Source organism: Parasteatoda tepidariorum, chromosome 11 (assembly GCF_982258835.1).
Source record: "Parasteatoda tepidariorum strain Cologne lab strain chromosome 11, Ptep-v5.0, whole genome shotgun sequence".
NCBI lineage: Eukaryota > Metazoa > Arthropoda > Arachnida > Araneae > Theridiidae > Parasteatoda > Parasteatoda tepidariorum.
Genome location: NC_141765.1, coordinates 2490449 through 2510128, shown reverse-complemented (window position 1 = coordinate 2510128; position 19680 = coordinate 2490449). Strand labels below are relative to the sequence as shown.

The 19680-nt window shown below is 27.2% G+C and overlaps 1 protein-coding gene across 3 annotated transcripts in view; it reads left to right on the top strand.

Moving 5' to 3' along the window:
* Positions 1–19680, top strand: part of Dus4 (Dihydrouridine synthase 4) — a 96575-nt gene that overhangs the window by 5052 nt on the left and 71843 nt on the right. The window contains exons 2-3 of one of the 3 annotated variants that reach the window (XM_087154792.1): positions 18002–18187; positions 18286–18383. In XM_087154792.1, coding sequence (XP_087010918.1) covers positions 18292–18383 — 92 coding nt within the window. In that variant the 5' untranslated portion in view covers positions 18002–18187; positions 18286–18291. Of the gene's footprint in view, positions 1–17893; positions 18188–18285; positions 18384–19680 lie in introns of those variants that run through there. The other 2 variants (XM_087154793.1, XM_087154791.1) reach the window with 2 other exon arrangements.

The window sequence follows — 19680 nt, the reverse complement described above, 5'->3', positions numbered from 1 at the left end:
TTTTATGACGACGGTCGACTGGTCAGTTGCTTGTAAACCTCATGAAGTGTAACTTTAAACACCAAATTGTATCTCAAAAATTTCAGAGTGACCCTCGTATGTACGTAACTGACTCTGCCTTATCAGGAGATTGTTTAAAATAAATGAACAGAGCATCGCGAAGTCCAGATACATCGCTGTCAAGGAGAGACCACGTAATCAGAGTTCGTCCACAACATGTATATGTACATTGATAGGAAAAATTAAACTGCCCCTAAGATTCATATACCGCATAAAAATAAATCACACAAAACCAAAATCGCATAAAAAAGGACCGCACAGAAACAGGATTTACTGTACAGTCACTCGAAAAAATGACTGTATTTGTAAATTTTAATTACTTCACCTGGTCATCATAGGTATGTATAAAATTTTAAATATATTCTAAGTAAACTAAGAAATATTAAAAAAAAAGGAAAAATCTGAAATAGACTAAAATTATGGAAGAAAAAAAACGTAACGCTTTTTTTTTATTTTTTTTTTTTTTTTTGCATCCGGACTGAATTAGGAAGTAATATGACCCTTCATCCATTAGTTACATCTGTAGTTTTAGTTTAACACAAAAGAAAAATTCTTGGAAATTGATCATGATCCGATCTAACTGTACAACCAAGTACGCTTTTAAAACATTGCCCCTGTCCCTGAAACTGATATGCCTTCAACCATCAAGATTAGAAGCAAAGCTATTTTAAACTGAAAATATTTTGCCATAGTAAAAACGAATTGACTATCCTTTAATGGCAGAAAGGGATGTTTGTCCTGAAATGTATCGTAACTAGGACTGGGCGATATTAGAAATTATATATCGTCAGTTTTGCATCGCGATATAGCGATGTATCGCGATATAGTATTTTTGAATTTCATTTACTTTAAGGCACAGAAAGTCAGATTTCTATCAAGACTTCATACGCATATTGATTTAAATCAATTTATAAATTTGAAAATATATATGTTTTGCTAAAGAAAGATATTAAATAAATTGACTAAGATGTACAAATCTTACTTAAAATATTTATTGAAAAAATTTGTGTAGATACAGAATGAAATATTTGCACTTCTTTATCGTTTATAAGGTATAAGCAGTCTTAATTTAAGTTAACCCCTAAAACACCTTTAATGAAAAAAAATATTGTTATTAAACAAAAGCTGATTTTAAAATTTCAAAATATATTTTAATTAAAATAAAAGTTAGATTGACTAAAAGCCGAAGTTTAAAATTAAAAATGTTCGAATTTTAAACTAAAAAGTAAACATAAGATTTGTAATAATTTCTTAAAATTTTCGTTCTCTGAAAGATTTCTCAGTTTAAAAATAAAAAGGGAATTTTATAAAGATATCTAGCTGAAATTATTGAAAGAAAATTTAAAAAATTAAAAAAAAAGCTTGTTAAGAAATTCATTATACACTTAAAACAAAGTGTTAAAAATATTTTTTTTTTTTTTAAAAAAAGAAACTTTTTTTAACAAATCAATATTTGCTTGTACTATTATGCGTAAATAATTACAGAATTATTAAGTTCGATCGTAATGTTCAAATTCTTAATGAAGAAGTAAACACAAGTTTTGTTATATTTTCTAAAAATGATCACGCAAATAACAAAAGATTTCTTAGTTTAAAAATAAAAAAATAAATAAAAGTGAAATTTACCTAACAGCATAGGAACAAAATTTAAAAAATAAGTTCGTTAAAAAATTATTTGTATGCTTAAAACAAAGAGCTAAATAAATTTTAGAAAAAGAAATGCTTCTTAAACACTATTTTTATTATTATTTCATATAAATAATTAAATTAAATTAAATAATGACCGAATTATGAACGAAAAACAAAGTAAGGCAAAGTTTCTTAATTAAATTCTTAAAAATAAAAACAAAAGAATTGTGATATTCGGTAATATATTTAGCTAATTAACTAATAATATAAAACGAAAATTAAAAAAAAATAATGATTTTACTCTCTAATAAAACGAAGTAGTAATTGATTAAAAAAAAAAAAAAAAGAAATGAATAAAATTCGCAAACTTTTCAAATTCTTTTGAACAAATAAAGCTTATTGACTAATGTCCAAAAAATAAGTTTTGTTTTAACTTAATTTCTAAAAATAAAAACAACTCAAGATTTATAAATTTAAAATCAGTAATAGAAGCCCATTAAATTATTAGAAGTTTTATCCGAAAGGTTTTTAATAAATTAAAAGAAAGTAAAAAAATAACCTAACAAATTTATTTACTTTGTAATTTAATTCCTTATGGGTGCCTTAAATTAGATTTCCGATAATTTTCACATTTAAAAATATAAAAAAAGTTTTGTCAGAAAATAAATAAAAAACTTACCTAATTAATGAAGAAACTTTTCTTTATAAATTCTTTTCAATAATAGATTGCGTTCAGAACAAGGTTACGACGGCGATCACGAAGTTAATCCCATTGAAAATAATCTACAAGAAACGATTTCAAATCGCGAAGTTGCGAAAACGAACATGTGATATAACGATATAAGGTCTCAAAAGTGATTCTGATTCTACCGCTCATCAGTCAAGGCCGTCTCAACATAACGAAACAATATCGTCTTCCACAGCGCGAGTTGGCATCGGAACGTAAGAGAAAGTCCTTGCGTGTATCGCTATATCGTTATATCGTCTTCTTCACTCGACTTCTTCACTTAAATCAAATATCTGATGCATCGCTTGGAATGTAAGTCGCTGTATCGGTTTGCCGATATAGGCGTTAAATCGATATGTCGCGATATATCGATTTATAGCCCAGTCCTAATCGTAACATACATTCCATTTGTTTTTCAGCCTGGAATGTACAATGCGCAACAAAAGGAAAAAAACAACGAACTGGACCACCCTGAATAACTTTTGATTTGATGATAAGATGTCTAGGACTTGCAAGTCTGTACTAAAATTAGCACATTTGAGGTCACCATGGTGACCTCAAATGTGCTAATTTTAGTACAGACGATATTTTAAGTGTCAAAATTAAATAGAAATCGCACTTTCTTCCAATAAGCATACCATTTTTGACGGATTTGGATTTCTAAACCCCAAAATATACGGGTAGCAGCAGTCCATGAAATATGGCGGTCAAGAAAGTGCTCCAAAGTTTGAACCTCTTAATGTTAATTTTACTTTACGCATTGTCTTACATCAAAATTTTCTAAGCGAATCGAAGAAAATTTTCACACACTTATAAAATTCATTTATCCAAAAATAATTCTCCGTAAAAAATAATTTTTAGTAAACTTTCATTATTTATTATTATTTTATTCAATTTTGGTAAAAAAAACTTTTGAAAAGTTATCAAGTTTTTTTGCATCAGTTTTTAAATAATATAATTTTACATGGCAAAATACAAAATTTGAGCGAAATCAGTCGAATAGTCTCTTAGAAATTGAATTTCAAAAAGGCTAGATATTTAAACTTCGATCTCTCAGGAACTATTGGATCGATTTCGCTCAAATTTTGTCTTGTAAAATTATAATTTTTAAAATGGGTGCAAACAATTGTATACCTACTTTCAAAAAGTTTTTCAACCATTATTGAATAAAATAATGAAAGTTCACTAAAAATTAATTTTTTGCATATGAATTATCTAATTTGCTTTAAAAGTTCTCGAGATGTAGCGAAATACACAAAATAGTAAAATTTACATTAACTTCTCCTGGCTATAAATTGTTGCCGCTTCCACCTATATTTAGGGGGTTCGTAAATCTGTCTGTTGCCTTCCAAAAATGGTATATGTTTATTCAGAGAAAGTACTTTTTTTTTGTCTGACTTCTTCGTAACTTAAAATATCGTCGGCTCTTATTAATTAGCATATTTGTGGTCACCCATCTCTTGAATCATTAAAATTTTGAGCCCTAAGCGTGAAGGTCTCTAATCATTAGATCAAAAGTTATTTAGAGTGCCCTTAAGGATAAATCGAGGTATTTTTCAAAGGTAAAAATGAAGTTAATATTTAAATATGTCATTAGGTTGAAAGGGGTCCAAATGAATATCTCAAAATTTACCTCAAATATACCTCCAGAGGTATATGTAACAACCTGAGGTGTTTCATCTTACATTTGAGGAGAGGTAGATATTTACTACTTTAAGGTGTTTCTTTTTCAACCTTAGGTTATTACTTATCAACCTGAAATATAATTCTTTACACCTATGGAACTATTTGTTCAACAACCTTAGGTGCTTCATTTTAACACTTCAAGTTATTCTGGATCTGCCTAAAGTGTATTTTTTGACAATTGTAAAGGTAATATTTCATTAACGTGAAGTGTTCGCTGCTCTACTCATTACAGATATATAACAAGAAAACTGACTAGAGCCAAAAATAGCTATTTTTAACGCAAGTAAGTAAGAATGTTGGGCCCAAGCATTATAAATGTGAGTGCACACTTTAAATATTGCCGATGATTTCCCCATCATTTTAAATTTAAAAACATTAATCTGAAGACAAAATGTTGAGTGTAGATATAGATTCCTAAAACACGGTTTCAAAGTATCTGTCTTTGGAGCTCCCACTCTGCATTTTTGCATTATAAAACCCATCCCTTCCGCAGAGGATCAAAATTGTGATGGCATGTCTTCGGATCATCCTCCGGGATGTTTCCCAGACCGTCGCCAATAGCCCATTGTGCAGCTCTAGTGCGACGTAAAGTAACAACAACAACAACAGCATTATAAAACCAAGTGAGAGGTTTTCTTGGACGATGGGATGGATTTTGTCATTGGAATCCGTCATTCACTAAGAATTTTGGAATTAAATGACTAAGCAAAATTAATTACTTTTGATAGTTAAATAAGACAAAAATTAAATTTTTTTGCCATTAAATCCTCGTTATTGGATACATAATTTATTGAAAAAAGTTATTTAATCTTCATTTAATTTATAAGTCAACTACAATTACATAAAATATATTTGATCAATATGAACTTAATAACATTAATAATTTATAAGGCAAAATGTTTTCTCTCGCAGTCCCAACAATTCTCTACAAAAATAAATAACTATATTAATATTAATATATTATGTTCAAATGCTAGATGTATTATAAAAAGCTGTATCGCAAAACATATTTTCATATATATTAATGGTATACCATTAATTCCTCTGTCACTTTATGTAGTGTATTATTATTATTATAAAAACAGTTGAATTTAAATTATAATTATTAAATATTATTGTTAAAAAATATTTTTCAACCAGACAATTAAGTTTAATATAATAACCGTAATTTATCATAACTACGGCAAGTTGGCGAAGAGTCGCCGAGGAAGGAAGATAACGTTTCTGGCGGAGGGAACCAGTTTTCCTCGAATCATGACGTTTACGCCTCTTCCTTCTCATTGGCTCAAATTCCCTGACTACTCCTTAGAACTTATCGGTTAAGATATATCAGTTATTAAGTAACCGGTTCCGATTTCTTGTTCTTAAATAACGTGTACAAAATATTAGTTCTTGAATAACGTACTCACAGTGTCAGTTCCTGAAGATAAAACACACGTTTTGCAAACGTCTAATCTAAAGTTATTAATCCTTTTATTCTTTTTTTAAAAAAAATCTGTTTGACTCAAAATTAATGAGATTACATTTGAATAATAATTTTAAAAAGTCTTATAATGCACCACAGTTTCTTTTCTTTGTTTCTGAAATATAATTCATATTTGATTTAAACATTTTATTCATTTTTCAATAGGATGAAGATTTAAATGAACTATGCATTTTTCAATACAAAATGCATTTAAGATGGATCTGAGGAAAACGTTTCTAAGAAAGCTTAGACATTTAAATGTTTTACTTTAACCTTATTTTTATTATTTTTTAATTAGGATGAAGATCTTATGGCAATTACCTTAAAAGTTTGCAATTTCAAATGTAACGAAATTTTATAAGGTATTTTTATTGCAATACATTACTTATTGCTTTTATCGCTAAATTCACCATTTCAGATGCGTAATTAGGACGAAAAGAATAGATTAAATTTTCTTATTCCAAATGCATACTAAAAATTCTTCACAATGAAATACGCTATGATTCAATGAATACGCTAAATTCAATGAATATTACGCTAATAATGAACTATGATAGATTTGAGAAATGAGTTAGGGAAGCACTTTATACATTCAAAAAAAAATTTGCCTCGCTTGTTTGCTTTTTCAGATATATGATATTTTATTAAATCGTTTTTCGTCAAATTAAACATTTAATCAGAAAAAGGTGATAATTTTCAATTGGAAATATATATAAGAAATTATTCACAAAGGAATCGATACTTTTACGCAAATAATAAATTACAATAGATCTCAAAGAATAGACCTGAGAAAGCAATTAATACATTTAAAGTGCTTTACTTTAACCTTATTATTTTATTCATTTGTTTGCAGTTTCAAAAGTTATAAAAGTTTTTAGAAAATATTTATATATATTTCATTATCATACGCAGTAACTTTACTTTAACATTGTCTTATTCAAATGCAATTTCAAAAGTGATAAAGTACAAGAACCAAGTCTTATTTCATAATTATACGACTAAAAAAGAGAGCAATTTCTTATAACATTACTAAATAAGATATTATATAATAGTATAAGAAAAAAAGGAATGGTAGATTCAAAATAAATAATAAGAAAATCTTCACAGAAAAATCAATATTTTTACATAAAAAATAATTAATTGGGGAATATCCTAATAAATGGATCTACAAAAGCAAATTATACATTTAAAATAATTTATCCTTAGAAGGCAACAGTGAACTATTTTGTAATTAAGAAATATATTTCAGATATTTTTGTATATAGTTTTAAAAACTTAAATAAATATGTATTATAAAATTAGTTACAGTGTCTTTACTTAAGTCAATACAGTGTTTCTTTGTTTCTTCAGTTTGATTATACCAACCTGCACTTTAGTATATATATATAAAAGTAAAATATAATTTACATTTTAGGGCTCTAGGAGAACTTTTGCTGCTTTTATTTGTTCTTTAGCATTTATGCTATTTTTAACCTAATTGATTTGTTTTATCCATCATGATTGCTTGCATCTTAAAAAATATCTGTAGTTGATTTATAGAGAAAAGTACAATGTCAACTTTCATCATAATAAACAACACTTAAACTTGAAAGAAAGTTGTTCGCAAGTATAATACTAGTTTCCATTGCACGTATTTCAATTATAAATTTGGAGTTTAATTAAAAAAAAACTATAACTTTAAACGCGATTAGAAGATTTTGTTAAAATTTAAATCAAATCAGTAAAAAAAATATTTCATTTATCTATTTAATTATTATTTTTTTTTTTTACTGAGAAATTGAAAATAAAAAACATTTCTGAGAGAACTCCAAACAAGTCAGTACAATCAATGCATCAGAATACGACATCAGGTCAATGCTCTTCACAGTCTTAAAATTTTAAAATTAAATTCCAGCTTAGAGTTTAAGATTAGAACTAAAATTGAAAGATTTAATTAAAATTATTACTAAATATTGCAAAGAGAATTTTGTGTTTTTATATTTGTGTTACATAATCTTATAAAAGCACAAAACACATGATCTTATGAAAATTCTAACACATGATCTTATGAAAATTTGCAAAAAATTCCCCGAATCTTTTAATGAATATTTTCAATTCTGAAACTGTCGCAATATTTAAAATAAATAAATAAATAAAAATAAAAAAACGCATTGAGTTCTATGTTTCGTTTTAAATGTAACCAAGTCGCTAAAATGGTAATTATCATTGTTCCTGACATATATAACAGAAATTATTACTATCTCAAATTTTTTTTTTCATTTTCATAAGATCATGTGTTAGAGGCGACGAGTATCATGCGTTACACCACGTTCCGTAAAAACGAATGAGCTTTCTTTCCAATAATGTTAAAAATCATATTTTAAACATCTCGTAACATTAAAGATTTTTTAACAAAATAAAATAAATTAGTATCCCACTTTTGTGAGACATATTCCAATAATCAAAAACTTCAAACAATAATATTTAATGACATATTAATCTTTTCTTTAAGAGACGAGTTTCATAAGAAACATTTCATTCACTTGTGTAACTTCTTTTAAATTCCTCTTGACCTTACATTTCTTTAAAGGAAATTTTAAGATGTTTTTTTCGTTAAAATAAATAAATAAATAAAATCTTCATAGTCAGCCACTATTTTATAATAGAGAGGGGGGAGAAGCAGTTTTTTTCCCCATTTTTAGACAATGACAAAGGAGAGAGGAAGGTAAGTTTATTTATTTTTATAAAGCATTTTTTATTTACCCATTTCTTAGACAGATATTTGTTTATTATGATATTAAATATGTATTTAAGATTTCTATTCCCTGATGTATTTTTAACGTAACTTTTCCTTTTCTGCATTTTTAGAAATCTTATATTGGGTAAAATAATGTGTTAAAATGATTTTTCCATATTCGAAGCTATGAAGTTCAATGAGTTCGAATTTATTATTATTTTATTACATAGAAGCAAACTGAAAATTGCTTGAACAGTATCTGATGTATCAAAGGCTCTAGGATGGAAATTATGTCTGACGATTCACATGCATGAAGGGCTGTTGCGCTCCTGAAGAAGAAGATTCGCATGCATTGCGTATCCACTGTAGCTTGTATTTTTAAAACAGCCCTTTTCAAAAATCAATATAATTTATTATTTTACACGTAATAAGCTTTCCAAAAAGAGTGGACAAAAAAATCTGAGAAAATTGTGCAGTACTTTCCCAAAAACCAGGCAAATTTTAATTCAAAAAGAGAAGTCCGAATATATTCATTAACAAAGATATCAATACAAGAATGAGTCTTTTTATTTAGTATTTATGGCTCAACATCTTTATCAATAACACTGTTAGAAATGTTTTGTTATTCGTCTCAAGCTATAAAGTCAAAAATCTGAGGGAATGTTTAGTAAGAAAAAAGAGTATGATTTTGCGTTTTAAATCGTGTATTAAATTATTTGCACCTGCAGTGATTAAATTGCATATCTTACATGTGCCTCTCAAAACACGGAAACTGCATCTTAGTACGAGTAATATTTTGTCCTACTAGTTTTTATTAATGAAATATATCTTTGCTGTTATAAACTTTCAATTAAAATGAACAATGATGTGATAATAAACATTAAAAATGTATGGATAAGCTATCTTATTAAATATACAATATAGTAAGTAAAAATCCAATTTAATATGTATAAAAAAATTATTTAATTAATTGTGTATCAGGAAATTAAGCTTGTTTTTCTCTTGTTTTAATCTAGCCATACAGTGTTATTGTAAGTTCCAAAAATCACAATCATATGTGATGCCTTCAACTAGCAAGCAACATTATTTATAACAGAAGATTTTCGATTGCAATTGCTAAGAATACAAAAGAGGATCAATTTCTTGATTTAAGAGTTGTAAGAAAATGTAGCTGCACCACAACTAATTGCTAATTTTCTACAGAATTTTTTAACTTCTTAATTGAAATATTCTCGAGCAGCATGACAAATAAAAAATTTTGTTTTATTCCACTTACGAGTAGTGTCTTATTTTCCACCCCTATTCTTATTATCAGGGGTGATTGTGAGCCCAATTAAAAAGTCCTGAAAATTTCCTGAGAAAATCATTAATGACGCATTTCAAAAAATTTATATCTTTATAAATTTAAATCATTGATATTTTCACAACGAGAAAGTCTACATAAATTATATGCAGCATAATTTAAATTAATAATTATGTATTTAGTTTACTTTTATCTCTAATCACATTTATTATTTTACCAGAAAAAATATTTACGAATGAAAGAGATGCCAAGAATAAATTCTAGTTCTAATATTTTTAAATAAAATATACAATAGTTTTTATACATAAATGTGATCGATGATTTCTGTAAACTTCTGAACTGTGGATTTCCTGATCGCGGATAGCGAAACATCTGGAAACCCGGATTTTTTCCGGAGCACATTCATCTCTGTATTATTTTCAATTTAAAAATGGAAAGAGAGGGAGGGGGGTTTAATTTAAATAGTTTGTAAAGAGAGGCTTGAACTAAGCAAAATATAATAAACAATAAGAGAAATTATGCTATGTTTGCAAATAATTCGAATAGTCGAAAATAGTATTTTTTATTATTAAATAAAATGCAACTTGCAATTTATTTAAATCAGTAATTTTGACATGAAACTCAGGTTATATATCTTAATGATTATAATTTAGCTCATCTCATTTGTAATCTTATATAATAATTATAAATTTAATTTTTAACAACCTACATTGAACTTTTAGTAATCTATTATCAACCAACAACCATAAATTCCAAGGTCAGGGCTTTATTGCTCACATCCGCTGTAGCATTTTCGTCATGGTGCGGGGATTAGGTTCCCAAGTACCATATGATTAATGGATGGGAGGCCTTCTTGTGTCTTCATTGATAAGATTTGGTTTCGAAATAGTCAAATACTATATAAATATAATACACCATTTCTTACAATATATTTAATAATTCCTTTAAAATGTCCATTATAAATGGCAAAATTTCCTATAATTTACATAGATTTAGCAAATTTTTTTTCTCCATAAATGCTTATAAAAAGTAATGCTTGCATTAAGCTTTCATTTTTATTTAAAAATTCTATCATAAATTTTTTATTTCAAACTTTCTTCATAACCACTTATCATCCCACTAAAAATTAAGCAAGCCTAATAATATTGCGATCCAGTTGCAGATAATAGATTCAGACTAAAGGCATTTGATTTATATGTAAGCATAAGTAACTTGAAATGTTAATATTAGACAGTTATGGGTGATTCTTTGGAAACATGACAATTGGAAAGAAAAAAAAAAAATTTCAAATTTAAAATCTTCAAAATAATCATTTTTTTTTTTTTTTTTTTGTATATTTATTTAGTTACATTTATTAATATCTTACAGACCGCAGTGTAGTTTATTGAAATTTGTTTAAGGAAAAATATTTAATTGGTGTAATCAATTAAATCTTCAAATCGAGCAAAATTAGTTGCAAAAATTAAAAAAATAAAAAGCTTTTCTTAAAATTTATAAATACAAAAATCAAATAAGAGCTGGGTCGTAGAGAGAATTTGTAATCTGACTCAACTAAAAATAAATAACCTTTTCCTAACTTTTCAATAAATTCTGCATTCAAAATAATCATGTCTATAAATCGGAATTGTAAAAAAATTAGCCCAACTCCGATTATGAAAATGATTTAGACAAATGTTTATAATCATGAGGATAGAAATATTACTTTTATTAATCTTACTACAATCGTTTAAATTATTACTTATTACAAAATTAATTTATAATCTTTAAACGTTTTTGAGCCTATTTTTTTTTTTTTTACTAAAATATTAAAAAAGTACACATAAAGCTATTGAGACTGAGGGACAATCTGGCTATTGATTTTCTGGAAACGGCAAAACGTTATGATTAAATGAAAATAAATAATATTAATTGCGAAAATATAAATCACCATTGAGATAATAAAAAAAAAGGGGGGGGGAGGGAACTTAAATAGAAAGAAAATTGTAAAGAGGAACGAAATGTTTCTGTTACTTTAATTATTCTTTGTAATTAATTCTATTTTCACCTTCAAGGCGATCTTTCAAAACTATTTCGTATTTTTAGAAACTTTAATTCCTGATTTGGATTATTTTAAAATTAATATTGTCTATGGAGCTGTAATTATTTCTAAAAGCATAAATACATTACAAATAATAAAGTTAACGAATATCTTTTAGATTGATAGGTTCATATCATTGACGCATAATTAAACATATTTTTTTTGTAAAATTACTTACTTTTTAAATAATTACATCCTAATACACTTTTATAATTAAAAATGTATTTATAATTATGATTTTATGTCAATCCATGTTAACATTGCAACAATTTTTATAGCAAATAATACATATTTATAAATTACTTTATTGAATATTTAACAAATAAGGTATCCTTCAGCTCATAAAATTCCTAAGTCAAATTTATTAAGCTAAGTTCTAAAGGTAAAAATTAAATTTAATGTATCATGGTTAGTTTCCTTCAATATTTATTAAAGAATCAGCTTGGGTTAAGACATTTATTTGTTATGCGTGATTGTGCATTAATATTTTTTACAAATGCATGTCTTGAATCTAAGATTAAATGAAAGTTTCAATGATCGGTCGGTGATTGGCTTTCTGAAAAATTTGGAGTCGAAAATTTCAACTATCAACTCTACAACTATGGTTCGAAAAATATGAAAAACTGTTTTAAAGATAAACTAAATATATAAAACGATTAATTGTAAAAAAATGTATTAAAAATTCCTACATGGGTTTTTTAATTTTATTTTTGGAAAAAGCATAAATTATTAATAGAATAAACTTTATATTGTGAAGAAAGAAGAGTTAAAATATCTAAAAAATATAATTGATAAAAAAATCGACTTTTTTATACTAAGAAATTTATTTGTAGTATACTCTATTAAGACGGTCAACTGTAATAGCATTTTTTCCCAATTTTTTTTATTATTAAAATCTTTCACACATTTATCTCTCATTTCCTTTATGTTAGTCAATAACTATTTTAAAGTTGCTTAAAGTTAAAAAATTAAAAAGTTGAAAAAAACGCATAAAATTTTATTTTACTTGCTGCAGGGTTCCCACGATCTGGAAAATTTTTCAAAGTGGTCGCAAATGTGAGATAAAACTGGATATTTTAAGCAATTAAAAAATATTTAATTTAAAGGAAATATATATTGGTGGAGAAAATAACTCAAGAATCGAATTTACGAATGAAAGATAAATTTAAGCATTTTTCAGTAGTCTTGAAAAATTTTAGCTATCACTCATTTATTTTTTCCAGTTTTTTTGTTTGTTTTTTAAAGGCGTTTTATTTTGTATGTTTCTGGCACAATTTTTTTTTCTTATGTCGAGGATGAGTTCAAGGTGCATAAATCCCCATGGCAGAAGTACCTTGAAATCTTGAATAATCTAATATCTCACATTGTAGGAGTTTCATTTAATATAAAATTTAATAATAATCATTTAATCGAAAATTCTTAGTTGTATGGTGGAAATAATAATAATAAAAATAAGGTTGAAAAAATATAAATAATAGAAGAAATAATGATAAAAGAAATAAGAATAAAATATAATAAAACAAAGAGTTAGAAATAATAATAAAAGAAATAAGGCTTTTCATACCTTCAAAATTTGACGTAAATCAGGCACTTATGCACCAGTAATAAAGTCGGACATTCGTTGATCACGAAATATCCATGCATTTCACTCAATGAGACAGATATGAATAACTCTGTATCAATTTGCCCTTTACAAACACTATTCTTAATATGCTTGCAATAAATTTTACTTACAAAGTTTTTTTTTTCTTCAAAAACCGTACTTTAAATTACTTTCAGATAGAAAAATTTAAATAAGAGAAGTTATTTCAAAAAATATAACACAATGAAAAACTTTTAAAAAAATACCATAAAGCTTCAAATTTAAACTACTGAGTTCCACACAGAATTTTCTCCACCCTCATCAAAAGAATTCGAAATTTCACATTTTTTATTAGATTTTACAATAATTACAAAGCATTTTATGTAACATAAATGCGAGTGAGTACAATGTGGAATATTTTTAACTAAAGAAAATTTTGCAGATACTAGACTTAATAGTTTTTTTTTCTAGACTTAATAGTCTTTATAGACTTAATAATTTTTTTTCATGTTTTTTCGTTTTAAAAATTTTCATATTTGGTTCTTTCAGCAGTCAACTTATACACCTGACATACCAAAAATTACAAGCGCGCAATCAAAAATATAGCGGGTCGACTTATATACCGGTTTATACAATATACAGAATTTTATATTTTTACAATTGGGTAAATTATGTTATAAATCTTCATTGTAGTCATTAAACTTATGGTTATAAAAATAACACTTGCTAAGATTAATTTAAATCATAAATGTATAGTTTAATATCGTAAAAACAGAAGTTTCGAAATAGGCTATCTTTCAGTGCGTGTAGATACGTTGATCGAAAAATGACGTTAATAAAGTGTGACAAAATAAAAATAATAAAGATTACAAGTGAAGCAGGATGTAATGAAAACTATTTAAATATTTTTATCTAAGAAAATCAACTTCTGGAGTCGACTTGCTAAGAAAAGAATTATTTACTGATTTGAAAACAATAAAAAATACGGTATTTTGATCTGTCCCGCAAATAACCAAACAATTTGTCGATTCGGGAAAATCTATTCAGCTTCAGTATTTTTCATTTTGGAAAAACAAAGAGTTTTGGAATTATTGGCTACATCTGAAGTTTAAGCACATCATAAATAAATGCTAATAATTAGGCTAATATTATGATAATAATTAAATGCTAATAATACGTAGCGGGTCCTAAAATTTTGCTGGGTCCAGTTATTCAAAACTAAACAGAAAAAGAAAAAAAAATCTAGGTGTATATATCTATAAACTACTGACGTAACTTATGGACGATGTGAGCTACCTAAGGCATTTGCAGCTGTTAATGTTAAACCTTGTAATTTTCAACTACACCTAGAAGATAAGAGGATTCCTAAGTTAAGCCCAGCAACCTTATCAAGTCGACCAAATTCGATTTCGTGAAGAATTTTGTAGTTAAACCTAACGCTTATTCGTGGGAGAAGAGAAAAACCGTCCATTGTTAGCCTGACGGTAAGGGAACTCAACCGGAGAGAAATTGAACATATTGCATCGTTACCAATAGATAATTTTATTCCGTTATGCTTCAGTTTTATGTAAGCACGACTAATAAAATTTCTCGAAATAAGTTTATTATGTCAAAAATTAATTTTTTTTTAATATTATTTTATGGATGCGTCCTTCTTCTCAATCTTAAAGTAACTTTCTGTATTATTAATTTTATTATTCGAATTCTTCAAAATAGAAAATTCGAAAGACTTCAATCTTCAAAGAAAGACAACCAGAAAATAAATAACTTATCAAATGCGAAAAACAAGAAGATTTTCACCGACATCAGAATTTTTCAATTGAAATTGTGGGATTGATGAGAAAAATTTAGAGGAATCGTATTTCACCACTCTTAATGACTTTTTTTATCATTTATTTCTTTTATATTACATGCATAAAAGTAACAATTTAAAATTTCTTAAACTAAGAAACCTTATTCGAAAGTGAATAATAAAAAATAAATTTTTTTAATTTTATTTTTCAGTTTCAGTTAATATGTAATAAAAATGGGTTAACGTCCACTGCAGATTGGTAAGCAACTATATCAATCTTCAACGACGATTAAGTGCACTATTTCCATCTTTTTTGATAAAAACCTTTAAGGTCGTAGCTATATGGAATTAATAAATGAGAAGTCATAGAAGGGGAGAGGCGAATTCGTGAAAGCAGGACTTTAAAACTAGTTTATTATATGAACCTTATTGACCCTACCCAATATTTATTTCTGAGATCAATTTTTGAACTCAGAAATAAATATTAGGTTGGGTCAATTTTATTGAAGGCAAATGGATATAATTGATTTATTACATGGCAGTTTCTTCCTGGCATCCCCCCCCCCCACCCGAGGCTGAAGTATTAATAAAATATCAGAATCTAGATTTCTGAAAAACCATGAAAAAAAAGATTAAATGATTGAACCCATTAACCCTTTTCTATTGACACTAGATAAAACTTCTTTTTAATAATTAATTGAAGACTATAAGTGTTATTTATAGAATTCGAAACAGAAGTTAATACCGAGAAATTATTTGAGCGAAAAATATGTTGAAATGTTAATTATTAGGAGTCAATAATTTTTAAACTATTTAATGCCTCTGAAAATTAGTTCGTGGATATCAATGCATTAAATGTTTACATAAGGCGCTTTAAATTGTTACATGCGTAAAATTCTTACATTTACAAAATCGGGGTTCCGTCGAAAGAAGTTGGATCATTTAGGGTTTCTTAATCGAAAAAAATTTGGGAATCGCTGTCGTAATACATACTTTTTTACTTGATGGAATGTTCTTATTATAAAAAAATGTAATTTATTTTGAATTTTATTTACCCTAATTATTGATGGAAGTTACTATTACGAAATAATTTAAGTTATAAAAAATTTAGTTGATAAGGAATATTTTTTCAGTCATGAAAGCATAACTTCAGTATTGCAATGGTAATAAATTTCCTTTCCTCGAAGTCCCATTGAAGGCGGCGTGATAATTTCACGGTCCTTTCTGGAAGATGAACTTTGACCTTGATGAATTTTTTCCCCAGAGCAGCTGTGGGAGGAATGCGTTCTAAGAAAAAGATCACGTGATGCTTTGGCAAGTTTCCCGCCTAACACGCCAAACTAACGTTTTGATTGGTTCGATAATGGCGGAGTGGAAAGTTTTGCAAACTGTATTTTTTTGTAAGAGTTTTTATTTGAATTAATAATTTATTAAAATTGTCTAATTCGTAATAAATATAATTTTATTTTCTAATTTCAAATTCCTTTTTTTTGTTAATTTAAGATTTGCTTAATAATAGATTTGCTAATAAACAGTAACTTTTTAAGTTACTGTTTATTTTCCCCCTTTCTCTTTCGACTCGATGTTTATTCGTAAATGAAGTAAGTTTTTTTCCCTGTATTTTAGAAATTTTATAGTGTATAATTTAGACGTAATGCATCTTTATTTTTTACTAATTATTGTTTTTTTTTAAAAAGTAAATATAAATTTAAAGTTAGTATGATTTTGCTTAAAATTTATGTTTAAAAAAAAACACCATTTACTTTGCTTAATTTGTTTAAATAAGATCAAAATTGTATAGAGTATTATAATGTTTAAATACTGGAAGAAAAAATATTATGTATTCAGTTTTAATATAATAATAATTTTTTTTTTGGAAATCGATAACCATAAATTGAAGTTTAATTAGAAATTTCTCCGAGAAAGTTTAATTCAATTAGTTATTTAAAGAAAAGAATAGTTTTGTTTTATTAAAAACGTTACCTTAAAAGCATAGTATTTAATATGCAATAAATATAAAAATTATTACGTTTGCCAAACTTTCCATTTCGAATTAACAGTTAAAACTTAACAATTTTAAAATGGATTAGCCTACTTGAATAGAGTTTCCATAAGTAAGTGTTTATTTATGTTTATCTTTGATTTTCTATTTCGTTATCCTTGTTTCTTTAAAACCCAGATTTTTCACTCTTGAACTAAGCTTACATTTTGCATGCGATTTTTTTTCCATCTTCTGTACCTGTTATTTCAATTTCCTCCCCGTTCCTGATATCACGACGGTAACACCGTTCTTTTTTGGTCCTCTCCTCTTAGAGAGCGCCTTTTCTTTCCCCTATCTTTCCCCTTTCCGTCGTGATGTCATGATCGGGTTTCTCTTTTTCCTCCTACCCCTTGGCGACCTATCTGAATAGGTCGCCAAAAAATTGGCGGGACTTGGCCTTGCCGTAGTTATGATAATGATCCCAACTGTCTCAAAAAATTTACAAATTAAAAGAAAAATAATAATTTCGAAAATTTTGGTACCCTTTGAAATAAATGATAAATAAAAAATAGATATATTTCACCAGAAAAAAAAGTAGGAAAAGACACCTTTATTTGTACTTTATTAAAAACTTTATTTAAATTATTAATTAAAATGAGTCGAAAGAAACAATTAATATATTTAAATAAATCCAATATAATGTTAATAAATAATTTAGTTTTTAAAAATTCTGTGAAAAATTTTGAATGACAACCCATTACCAATTTCACATACACAGGTAGAAAAGCGTAACTTATAGCTATTGTACCGATCTTGGCCACCAAATCGCGTGGCCACCGATCTTGGCAAACAAAGATTATAAATAAGTTTATATTCTGGTGGCCAAGGTACCGATGAATTAGTTTCTGTAAAGTGGCGCTGTTGTTAACGTCGGCGCGATAGCTCTGAGGCTATCTTACCGATAGTCGGTGCAATAGACACAGCCAAATGTAAATACACTTTGACAAACAATTCATTTCTTCTCTTTTTTTTCATTATTTTTAATAAGGTTATTCGTGATTTGTATTTCCCCCTTTCCGAGTGCAAAAGAAATAGGATTATAAAGAAAAAATGCCTACACTGAATGAATATATTTAAATATCTTGTTCCTAGGAACTGAAGCTTCCTACGTAATTCAAATTGTAACTTTAAATATAAACAGATGTACCGAAGAGGTTTGTTTGAAAGTATATCAAAATTTTATATTTGATAATTCTCTCCTTTTCAGTTAAGTATGGATTTCGAGTCAAACCAAAAAAATATTTTAGAGCTTTTTGAATCGAAGCCGTGTGTTACAATGTGTGCTCCTATGGTCCGATATTCAAAGTAAGTTGTACAAAGTTTTTTTTTCTATATTTATTTTTAATTTCTAGATATAAAAAAAATAAAACTTTCAAACTAAAGTGAAAGTATCCACTTTTTCATAAATAATATACAAATTAGAAACAAGAAGCTGTGTTTGGGCAATATTCTCGTATCTACCTACGCCTAAATGATCGTAAACTTGGTAATTTCCAGACAGGGTTACCTGAAAAAACAAAAAATAACAGAAGAGAGCTAATGCAAAGGGGATAATTCTTAGCCACCCTTCATATATATATATATGTATGTCTCTCTATATATAGATATATATATATATATTAGGGGATATCGAAATCTCTCTGATCTTTTTGCGGTAGTGAGGAAAAGATGTGAATTCCTATTATTAAAAAATGAGATGAATCTTAAAACTCTGGGTTGATATCTTCTGTTGCCTCAGTGGGTCGAAAGTTCCAAAAATTGGACTAAAAATTATTAAAATGCAGAAATTAATACATAACCACAGATTTAGTTGATCGGTTTGAGGTAGCACTTAAAAGTTGCAATGTTTTAAGAACATTAACTATAATTTTTTTTAGAATTACAGATTAATATCTTCTGCCGCCTCATCGGCATCTAATTTTGGAAATTTCGACGCATTTTGGTACTTTTCTGTATAAATGTTTACTGCTTGCACAATCGAGGCAGACTGGATTTTGCGCTCTGCCAAAAAAAAAGTAGAGCAACCTTATTTTGAACCCAAGAAACAAATCGGAGCGACCTGTAAATCACGTGACCACTCTCTTTCTTCTGACTTATCGCAGTAGTCCTGCGCCACAAGCATCTGCGAGTCGCAACTGGTTTTAACTCGTTTAAAGCAGTATCCGTTCAATTAGTTTGCAGTCTTTACGCTTGCACTGCAGTCGTTTTTTAAGGAATTTCTCTTGTGGTTTTGTGTATTTCGTCGCAATTTTCTAATAAGAGGAGATATTGGTAAATATTAGAAATACCAAAATCGTCACAGTCAAGTTGTTTACTATACTAAAAAAAAGTTATTTCATTCATTTGACATTTATATCACTTTAAAAAAGCCTGTTATAAAATAATTCTAAATGAATAATCTGTACAATTTGCGTATCTAACAGCAGTTTGGTTCAGAAAAAGATGTTTGTTGTCATATCAGCTTTAAGATGAAAATTGTTACTTAAGAGTTGCATATTCCTCCAATTCTTTCTTCGACATAATTAAGAAATCATTAACTTGAAAGATTATTGAATGAACGGTTTTGTTAGTTTAATAAGAGGTAATTATTTCAACTGATTTA